The sequence below is a fragment of the Sinohyriopsis cumingii genome, chromosome 8 (genome assembly GCF_028554795.1).
Source record: "Sinohyriopsis cumingii isolate HCF-2022 chromosome 8, ASM2855479v2, whole genome shotgun sequence".
NCBI classification, from domain to species: Eukaryota; Metazoa; Mollusca; class Bivalvia; order Unionida; family Unionidae; genus Sinohyriopsis; species Sinohyriopsis cumingii.
The window spans coordinates 97978557-97990575 of NC_142968.1; the positions used below are offsets into that span (position 1 = coordinate 97978557).

At 38.3% G+C, this 12019-nt stretch overlaps 1 protein-coding gene across 1 annotated transcript in view; it reads left to right on the forward strand.

Annotated features, from left to right (window-relative positions):
- The window catches only part of LOC149794208 (uncharacterized), a 73443-nt gene extending 61670 nt beyond the window's left edge, over positions 1 to 11773 (forward strand). Inside the window, exons 10-12 of the mRNA XM_089966542.1 lie at positions 4418 to 4678; positions 6648 to 6830; positions 11545 to 11773. Of these exons, the coding sequence (XP_089822668.1) occupies positions 4418 to 4678; positions 6648 to 6830; positions 11545 to 11762 (662 nt within the window). The 3' untranslated portion in view covers positions 11763 to 11773. The remainder of the gene's footprint in view (positions 1 to 4417; positions 4679 to 6647; positions 6831 to 11544) is intronic.
- Positions 11774 to 12019: the final 246 nt, after the last annotated feature.

Genomic DNA, 12019 nt, shown 5'->3' on the forward strand with positions numbered 1-12019 from the left:
GTGTGCCGCCGCAAGGTGACTACATTTTTACCAGATGTTCATTGGCTTAAACATTCGTTACAATACGATAAACATCGCTCTCTTATGCTTCTGGATATTAGAAATCATATTTTTCATCCATTCGCCTGTAAATTCAGTATAGCATTGATAATTAATATTACTTCAAGCATTGCTAAATTTAGTTTGGTGTTTTAATTAATATTTTGGTATATTGGTCTACTTTTTTGGACCTTGCTTTTGTAGTGGCACACGACATTGCTGATACTCAAAGCATATTTAACTTGCAGACACAGTTCTGAATTATACATGCGGTTCAGTTTTGTATTTTTTCAGGTTGTTTTTATCACTTAATTAATATTTTTTCAAATACACAATGGAGGATAAATGTGCTGAGTACAATGTCTCTGATGACACTGATGAGACATACTTTGTTTGCAATAAATGCAGTATCTGTACAGAATGGTGAAACGGAACGTGGTCCACCGTCTTACGTAAACTTCTGAAGGGCAGCAAGACGTGCTAAGTCTAATCCAACAGAGATGTTCTAAGTCTATATCCTAAGTGCCAAAATAGTGGTGAGTGGGTACTATGGTGAGCCCTTTCCCCTCCAAAATTCATAGAAATGTACCATAAGCTGCCGTCACATCTTATCAGATATAAGCAGAATAACGCTGTGAATTGGATGCATCTGTGTTACACCCAGCCTAGACATTGTCTGAGTCCCACATGATATGACTTATACAGGAGAGGATGACACATTGTTGGATCCTAGGGACTCTGTATCCTGCCTTTCACCGGAACCCTCTAAAATAGGTTCCCACCTTATAGCAACCCCTGTAAATCTGAGAACATTGGGTTTGAATCAGACCTTGCAGACTTCTATTACCAGAGTCTCAACCGTCATTGCCTTCAGCCGTTGTCCGGGTTTTCTGTTCAGCGAGTCAGTCGAAACGGCCGCCAGCTGTCCAGTCGTAATTATTAGCAACGAGCCGTGCAGTAAATCGTCTGACCCTCAAGATGTTAATAATATGAGGACCCGAACAACTGGCCCGTCGGTACTACCTCCCACGAGTTCATCCTAGCGACAGAAACTAAGTCGGTAGCCTGTTTTTCAGCTCATTCGACGTGTCTGAAGTTCACTACAATGCGCCTAGGGACACTTCTGCTTCTTCCATTCCGCTTGGTATGATACACGCAAGCACGGATGCTGTACCGAATAAGGATATCGCCCCCACCCCACCTCCAAGTGAATGTGTAGGAAATCTCAGCTACTTAGTCTACTTTCACCAACACAGTGGGGCGTATGGAATTTAATTTTAATGTAGCGATTAAGGAAAATTTTGGCAAGTGCCAGGACTTCGGTAGAAGCAAATGATGAATATAAGTATTTCTCCCCCAATTACCTGTTTGACAAAATCTGACTTCGGGTAACTCCAAGGCCTTCTTCTTTGAGAGGTTGTTCCCGTTCAGTCAAGTACCCAGGTCCCAAGCTTAAAGATAGTGAGGCTGTGAACGTGACTGCCAAGCAGTTAACTTCGCGTCCTTCATGGATCTGACATCTACAGCAATGTTTCATTTGGCTGAAAAATATGGTGATGAACAAAATTACGAGTTAACTTGACGCTCGTCAAGGAGACAATGAAGACCATGACCAATATCCTTAAATGACCTTGCCTCAGGGATATAAGTAACTTTCTTCCGCTCGTTTTTACTTAAGCTGCATCATTAGATGGCTCTGAGAGCAATACTCTTATATCTTCCGCTGTTGTTCAACGGTTCATTTGAGGCTATTCTGAAACAAGCAGCAAACGAGCTTATCTCCTCAGCAGGCAACCTAATAAGGAAGCAATGAAGCAATGTTTTCCCTTCCCCGAGTCGCCAACTAACCATTAAAAGCTCTCAATCTCGGCTGCCTGCTAATAACCTGCTTGTATGCGCTAATCTCTGTCATTATCGGAAGCGTTGATAATAAAAATTCCGCTGTTATAGACCTCATCCGTCTAAACACATACATAGATACATAGAGCGGAGCTGGATGATGCATATCCGCACCTTGAATCAGAACAAAGACAGCATGGTCGTTAAGGGCTTCCATAAAGTGAAAAGAATTTGAAACTAGTTGTGATATGAATGATACTTACTTCTACATTCCTACCCATATGGCTTCAAGCAAATATGTATCCTTCACGTTGCAACGAACCATATCTACGTTTCGTGTACTCCTATCTGGACTCAAATTAAGCCCATAGACCTCCAGGAGGACCATATCGTCAACAGACATTGCAGTGCATCTCGAAGACACCCTTCAGAGAGATATGAGTAAGGTCAATTAAACCGTAGAATATCAGCAGCATTGTTTCGCGTTTCTATCAACTTGGATTTATTCCTAATTGGATAAGTCAGATGTCACTCCATCATTTCGCCAATCTTGATATGGATATTTTTATTCATCTAAACCTTGTTTGCTTCCCTCTTTTAGGCATTGCAAAGACTGTCAAGTTTATAGGTTATGCTTCCAACAGTGGAGTGGATTTACATGAAGTATTTTTCAGCTTCTCGTGATACTCAATTCGGCTGCAGACCCAATCTACCTCAGCCGAATCTATGTGTACGCAATGCATGTGGTCCTTCTGGCTCACTGGCGTTCCTTTTCCGGCCGCTTTAGATCAGTGGTTTGCGATCTGGACCAAGATACCACAGTTTCTGTGCCAGAGGCAGAATAGAGTGTCTTACGGCAAATATGCCATTGTAAAGTCCCTTTTCGGATTTTACGGTCTTTGCAAACACTAGTTCATACTGTTGGGAAGTCGACATGTTTGACACACTTCACCACTGTCAGCGGCATCTGAGACCTAAAGGACATGGACTTCACAGCAATCTTATAGAAATGAAAGCCATAGACCATTTCATTCCTGGAATGGTCAGCTTTGTGAGAGGTAACACGCGTAATGTCTGAGAATTCAGTAGCGACGACTTACCTTATGAGACATAGAGGGGGAAAAATTACGCGACCATGCAGTTCTGGTCAATAACTTGTTGCGCTAAATTCTGTCAGCAAAAGAGTATAGTCAAAACCAGATACATTCTTTGCAGGCTCAATGACATGGTCGATCAATTGTCAAGATTGGACTATACTTTTCATACTAAGTGGTCTCTTCACCCGTCAGATGTTTGTTTTTATCTGATATGTACACTTTTGGGCGTCTTTTGATTGATCTCTTTTTGACAAAGTGGTGTCAGAAACTGCACATTTTTGTCCCTTAGGTTCCCAGCCGCAAAACCTGGACTTGACGCTGAAACGCGCGAATATCATTCATGGGTCTAGATTTTGTCTGTTTCTTACTGTAAAGGACGGGAAGTATAAGGAGCTTTGGCATCTTGGCTCAAGTCGGTGATCTGCTCAGCGTGCTCTGACATTTCACAAAACCAGATACGCCTTTTGCAATTTTAGCACAAGAAATTCAAGCAATATATGCAAGCCTCGCGCTCAGGCTCAACATTTGGATCAGAGGCTTTATTGAAACAGCTTTCTGACATGCACATTCGACTTTCTCAAGTGTCTGTTTTCGAGATCAAGCGTCATGGATAAGTCAGCTGAAAGTGGTGCGTCCAGTGTCTACTATCCATACACTCAACAGACCCCGTTAACAACAGAACAGTCTCTTCATGTGCCAGGGTTTATAACTGGATTCGCCTAGAATCGTTTTTGGTAAGAAAATGCCGTTTATTTATAATTAGTTGTCATGTGTTACATAGCTTTCGGTACCTGGGGAGTGGTGTCGCCCTTCACACAAGGACTCTGATTTAAATAGCATCAAAATATAACATTTGTAACGGTTCAATGTACATGCCTTTCATCTTCTGACCTATTCTTCTAACATTAAGGTGATCTTTTTAATGTATTTGGCGGAGAAAATAAATTTGATAGCAAATCATGTTTCTCCGGGAATACTTACCCGATCACATGAAGCTCTCCTCCTTCTCCCTGAAAATGCAAGCATCATCGTCAATGTTTTTGCATATCCTTGAACTGAAACACATCCGGTATATGGGTTGCTATCCAGCGGTGGCAAGGAGAGATAATTAAAAATGGTATCTTGAAAGATGTTCTTCACATGGATGCTCGTTTTCATCGTCTGTTCGATATTTCAGAGGGCTGTATGTGAACTGTCTCATAATATAATTCCTACCGTTAACGTTATCGGTCAATTATTCTCAGATAAACATAAGTTACTATTAAGTTTCCATTCATTGGGGTTTGTGTCCAAATTAGCAGGCGAACTGGAAATAACTTATATTCTTTAAAAATACGTCTCCTCAGCCAAAAAGCGACGTCTTGTCCAATAACATAATTACCAATCACCATACGTAACTAAATGCTGTCCAGTATCATAATGCATCGTTTTCTTTTCTCCAGATGAAATCAGATTCTACTGGATCGGACTGGCTGATATATATCATAATAAAAGCCTTTACTGGTCGAACGGGGAAGCCCTGAATTATTCCAACTTGCGCCAACAACCATTACATACAATGCATCTGAGTACTGGGTCTGCCGTCATTCTCGATTCACACGAATCTCACAATGGCTGGATTGTCAGAAGCAATGAAAGTTTATATGGTTTCATTTGTGAAAAGTCTTTTGCAACATCAGTGCATCTGAATACAAGTATTAACGGTAAGTTCCAAAGTAGTTTATCGCGGCTTTAGTTTTTATATTCTTGGCAAACATGCCATGTGTGATAAATTGTTTATACTGTAAACATGCCATGTGTGATCAATTGTTTATACTGTAAACATGCCGTGTGTGATAAATTGTTTATACTCTAGCAGAATTGTCACGTCAATAATAAAACAAGTAAAGTTTTTTACACAGTTGATAAGTCACTATTATTTATAATAAAAACAATAAAAAATAAGAACATAAGAGACAAATCCAGGACTCATCTGTTTGGATGTTGCAAGGTGTGCTACGTTGCCTTATGAATAGTCATCTTTCTTTCCATATTTGACTGCTCCGGTGGCTTACTGGTTAGAGCGTCCGCTTCAGATGCGGGAGGTCGTGGGTTCGATCCCCAGTTGAGTCATACCAACGACTTACAAAAATGGTACTAACAGCTGCCTCGCTTGGCGCTCAGCATTAAAAGGTTAGTGTTAGGACTGGTCGGCCTGGTGTCAGGATAATGTGACTGGGTGGGACATCATTCTACATGTATGTGGCATGATGCCCCAGTGCTGGACAATACTATGAACTGCCACACTGCAGGCATCGTAGCGATATGACTGAAAAATTGTTAAAGCTACTTTAAAAATCCAAAATCACACACACAGACACAGACATACACACAGACATTCTTTTTTTATTGGAAACGTAATATGCACATTTTCATTTCTGAGGTCGTTATCGATAGAACAGTGAGGATATGAATCCTATTAGCTACAATTACTTTAGAACGAGAGGGGTTAGTTTTGGACAAGTTTTACTTCCGGGGAATTTGAGGTAAACTCTTATGTGGTTGGGTTAAAAATTTGCCATTGCTTTCTTCATGGCACCATCAAGTTTATGACATTAGTTTTGCAGTCGTGAACATATATCATCCTTACTTATAAAGGTATTGTTAAGGGTCTTCATTTTCAATTTCTCAGCACACCTGCGTTAACTTATGTTTAATTTTCAAACTGCTGCAGAAATCATTTACCACACCAAAAGAGGAGGACCTCACGATGGAGATAATAAAGCATGGCTCATTACATGACGAGAAACCCTCGTATAACCATACAAATTAGCTAAATAATTCGGACCTGCTGAGGATTGCATAATATATAATACAAAATGACCACAATGCATCTATTGTCTTTGGGTAGAACAAAGCAGCGAACTGACTTCGGCAGCTTCGTTACGATAAGTTTACAGTTTATTCACTCCATTGCAATAGAGGATGCACACCCCCACCCCACCTACATATTTGTACCTAAGGTGATCAGACAACACTTTGGAGGGCCATCTTCATTAATCATTTGTCACACAGCACCTTCAAGTTTGCATACTCACTCCGTGGCTTGTCGGACAAAAGGCAAACATTATTGGCCCTGTCGCAATTCAGACGAGACAATGTTTCTTCTTAAACCTGTAAAGTTGACTTTTCGCAGGACTGTTGAGACATTAAGCTTTTTTAAGTGTTTTATCGCATGATATATTAGCTATATATTTAAACTCATGGTCGTTCAGCTGTTTCTTATTCAATTTACAGCCCTTGAACTATACTCATAAGACTCTTACCGGTGCAGACTGAATGAAACTTATTATTACGAATGTTACAATACAAAAATTCCATGGAATATTAACTCCCACGCACATACAATTGTCCTTTCTGAATTTGAAATTTTTACAAATCCTCCAAAGAAACTTCAACAAGAAAGAACATTACCTGCATATGCCGCAATATTGTAATTCCATTTATTAGAGATGTTGGTTTTAATAACTGCATAGGCCCAGATCTGTAGGTACATTATGGAATGGCATATATGAATCTGTAATATTGGCGACATATACATTAATCTTATGCATGTCTGCGTTCTGGCAGAGTTTGTAACTCTTAAGTCAATTTCTTTTCATTCATGCGTTTCCTTTTCTTTTTTATACACAGAGGTCTGTAATGGATCTGAAGGATTTCAAATGAATTCCAACGGAAGAGTTTGTGTGAAAATGGTCACAGACATAAGGCTCACTTGGATGGAAGCTCTCATATACTGCAGAAAGATCAAATCTAACCTGGTTGACCTTTCGTATCAGTTTAAACATCAAGAAGTGATGGAGATCATAGGGGCCAGTAAGTTGGGTGTTTTCGCTATAGATGGAACCAAATAAAGATTCACGAACATATGGCAAAACAATTTATCGACAGTGATATTGAAAAATGTTTATGTTAAATCGTTTTAAAATATTTCTTCTGATGAATTTATACGACTAGTTTTGATAATAATCCATTGGTGAAATCCAGTATCAGCCATTCTTGATTTGTTACCTAACTCTTTAAAATAATTTTCTCAGTAGAAACCCCGTATCATTATTTATTATTATTTCTCTAAACATTTCATTTGAGGTGAGGGCTCTACATTGCTTCTGCCTGTCAGAGATTTTCTTTCGAACAAATCTGTCATTTTCTTAGTTATTCTCTGTGTTACAGATTAGCTGCTAAAGGTAGTATAATGTTCTACCGCTTTTTTTTTCTCTGTTTGAGACTTCGTTCGAGTGAAGCCTTTCATTTAATTGCCATTTTCTAGGCCAGTCTTTCAACGGAAGAATGTATCCACACTTAACCTTTTCTTCTGTTGACTACAATTTTCATGCCAAAAAAATCTTCCTTTTAATTTTCCTCTTCTCTTCTACAACTTGCCTTTAAGAGAACACTTTTCGTCTGATGCATTTTGAATTAAAAACGAGGGACATATTATTCGTGTCTCCCTCCGTCTATCTCGCTCTCGTTTCTGCTCAATAACTTTAAAGCTTCTGTGTTTAAAGACTAAACCTTTTCAAGCATATACATTAGTAATAGATAATGCGATAATTACCATACCGTGGGTCTGTTCTTCGAGGTTAAAGACACCTTTCAGTATTGCAAATTTCCTATCACCCTTTTCAGTCAGCTCTATAACTTTAAATCTATCTGAGATTAATGGACAATAACTGGTATACGTATATTTCATTAATACGAAATGTGTCGCGTAGCATGCTGAGGGGTCATATATTTAAGGGCATCGTCACATCACAATATTTTGCTTGTTTATTATACTTTCCTTGTCATATTAATGCCGTTTAGATTAATGGTTGGAATCTGATTATACTTCTACACTATCACTAGATTGTGTGTCGTATACCACATTACATATTTGCGCAGTGGGTCATCAAATTCAAGGTCTCGGCCTTGAACTTTGTAGTTTTCATTATACTTTCCCTTCTGCACTATAACTTTACAGACGTTTGAGATTGAATGATGCAATTTCTTATGTTTATATCACATTACAAGAAGGTATAACGCATACCACACTCTGAATCCCATCCTCATGGTCTATGTTACGGCTAAGTACATTAAGCTTTTCAGCGCACTTTATATTCTGCTCTACCCCTTACGGGCCATTTGAGATTAGTGGATGAAACTTTGTACACTAATGCATAATTGTCAGTAGACTTTGTTCACTAATGCATAATTGTCAGTAGACTTTGTACACTAATGCATAATTGTCAGTAGACTTTGCACACTAATGCATAATTCTCAGTAGACTTTGTACACTAATGCATAATTGTCAGTAGACTTTGTACACTATTACATAATTGCCAGTAGACTTTGTACACTAATGCATAATTCTCAGTAGACTTTGTACACTAATGCATAATTGTCAGTAGACTGTGTACACTAATGTATAATTCTCAGTAGATGTACTGGGTTTATACCTTCAACATCAAAGCCATGTCTCGTTGCTACACTATTTCATCACACATTCATTCCGGTTTTGTAACTTTTGTCATCTTTTTGGAATTCCTTTACACATCGAAAAACTTGCAAAACTTTAAATTTGACAACCCATTAATATCACAAATTCGTGCTTCGCTCGTACAGTCTTAAAAAACAGCATGTACTGTTTGAGACTACCAGGTGACATTGTTATTAAGGGTAATTAAACAGCAGATGCAGGTGCCAAAGCTGCATTTGCGATCACCCCTTTCCGAATTAAAGATTAAATATGGGGACCTAAAATATTATATAAATCTGCCTGTTCTATATACGTGGCAAAATATCTGCTATGAAAGCTCCACAACCAAACTTCGACCACTCCAGTGGCCCATTGGTTAGAGCGTCGCCTTGGATGCGGGAGGTTGCAGGTTCGAACCCCGGCCGAGTTATACCAAAGACTTATAAAAATGGTACTAACAGCTGCCGCTCTAGGCGCTCAGCATTAAGAGGTTAGTGTTAGAACTTGTCGGCCTGATGTCAGAATAATGTGCCTGGGTGGGACATAATGATACATGTCTGCGATATGATGCCCCGTGCTAGACATCACTATAAGTTGTCACACTGCAGACATCGTAGCGATATGACTGGAAAAGCTACGTTACAAATCCAACACACACACACACACACACACACACACACACACACTCACACACACACACACCCTTCAGAATATCAAACCAATCAATGGGCGAGATGTATCCTTAATATAGACAGTAGTGATCATGCAGTATTGTGCCGATCATGCACAGAACACGCGTGCCTGATTCGTGCATACATACTGTTAACTTCTACTCGAGGACACACCCTGCCAGTGTTCACTGACAGTGGTATACATTCTTGTCCAGTGTATCGACTTCCACCCTGTGAAACACAAGTGCCTTTTGATGTGAACCCAATTAAAAAATTTAATGATGATATATAACAATATAGAAGATCTTCGAAATTTTGAGAGAACGAGTTTGATATAAGAAATTTGATCCAATAATTTAAGGAGTTCATATTTGTTACCATTCTTAATTATTGTATACACTTTGTGTGGCGTTTTAACATCTTTACCACTACGATGTTGTACAACATGTTTTCGTTTAGTTGGAAGGGTATATCTTCCTCAGATAGGATGGGGAAGGACCAAGTCTTTAACGTTGAAAAGTAAACCTTTAAAGTAAAGTAATCAGCACCATATAGCCAGTACTGTTCTGACATGGTATTTACCCCTATACATGACATTTAACCCTATACATGACATTTAACCCTATATATGACATTTAACCCTATATATGACATTTGACCCTATACATGACATTTAACCCTATACGTGACATTTAACCCTATACATGACATTTAACCCTATATATGATATTTAACCCAATACATGACATTTAACACTATACATGACATTCAACCATATACATGACATTCAATTATATAAAAACATCCTATCTTCAAGTTCAAAGTCATGGCTCAGTATTTTAAATTTTCCATCACACTTTCTCTTCCACTCCATAAATAAAGAACTGTTTGAGATTGAGCGATGTAACTTGATTTACGTGTATGTCATTAGCAGGTATGTTGTGTAACATTATTGTAGGTCTTGTCTTCAAAGTCAGTGTCGTGGTTTTATGTGTTGAATTTGTCTATTTCACCCTCTTTCAATTCTACACGTTTAGAGTCATTTGAGATGAAGGAATGAAACTTTATATAAATGTATATCATAACTATCATCGCTGAAAGGTGTGTCATATATTACACTGGGGTTCTATCTTCAAAGTGACGGTGACATGTCAATATTTTTAAGTTCCATTTATTTTATAGCTTTCTGCCCTTTATCTTAAGAGCTTGTTTAAGACAGAAGCCTAGTACACACAGACACACATATATATAATGTTACTAAAATATATGTTACAGTGCACTCTACGTGACTTAATCTCGAGGTTTAGGTACAAGGTTAAATTATGTGAAGTATTAATTTGCTTGAATTATCAAAGACTATAGCGATTAATCGTGATGATCGTATACTTCTTGTTGACAATCTGATTAAAATCAGATCTCTATAGTCATAAATGGAGATCTGACAAACAACGATAAAAGTTATTGTTTTTGATAACCTTTGGAAATAACCAGTCACCTCATCGTTAGCATCCTATCAGATACAGCGTTACATTTCTTGTTATGGAGAGTTGTTGTTAGCAACGATACGTTCCGAATGACGAGTATCTCTTTCAGGAATTTTAGAGCAGCGATTTGACTGGTGAACCAAATAGGCAACAGAACATAATATCTTATCTGTGTCGTTCAGATCTCCACGTAGGACGGTTGAGATCTAATTTTAATCAGATGTGTCATTTCAATTGCATCTCAGGTATCGCAAAGTTTTATCCCTATGGTCAAGGTCGCCGATAAATTTTTCAAAACCATTTTCTGCCCGTTCCTCCAATGTTTCTTCATATACGGTAAATAAAGCTTAGTTACTCTCCATGTATGCCCAGAAAATTTACGGCTCCGTCTTCAGGCCATAGTCAGATTTCATAACTGTGAACCTTTGTGACCCCACCATGGTAGACCATGGACAAAACCATATTGAATTTGCTTGGTTTATGTAAACTGGAGCAACTTATTATTTTTTTCTCCGAGATACATCTGCACTTGAGACAGGTTGTTTTCTCAGTCACTGTTATTCTGTTAGAGACTTCCCTTCACTGAAGTAAAACAAAACAAAACTTCTTCATCAGGAAACGGCTATGGATGGATTCATTACTAAGGCATCCTATTTATCGATTCTTCAATTGATAAAGTTTCTTTTGTTGAAAGAATAGTCTATCGTCCATTCCTTGATGTAAGTTCTATTTCCAGTGAAATCTTTTTTTGTAATGTCCCTCACCTCTTTAAAAGATTTTGGTGTTGAAGTGAGCTTTTATTTACAGCATCCTGTTCTCTGTTAAAAATTTCTTTTTCAAAAAGAGTATTTTGCATGTTGCATTAAATTATCCGTTTAAATAAAATGCTAATAATAGTACGTCTTTTTATTTTACAGATAATTTGTTGTACGATTTCTGGTTTGGTATGCATGCACTAAACGGCACATGGTATTGGGGGCAATTCCGCCAGGTCAAATGGACCAAATGGCAGCCCGGACATCCAGCAGCCTACCCCGCGAGTGACGCATGTGCTGTGGTGTGGCGATTGGAATGGTTTGCCACATCTTGTAATGATACAAGACATTTTATTTGTGAAAGATATGTCAATTGGTAAAAATGAATATATATATATAGGCATTAATGTATATTATTAATTATAATGTTCTACATACTTTATTGTGTCTGTATTTTATCTAACTGCATCAGCCATCACGTTCGAACCATGGACACAGAGTGGTCAAGGAGGTGAAGATAAACCTAGTAACTTTAGAAGAGAATCAAGAATAAATGGAAACCAACCACCCTGCAGAGAATGCTTGATTCAACTTTTCTCATTGTGTATCACACCTACTGGCGATCATCGATATATGT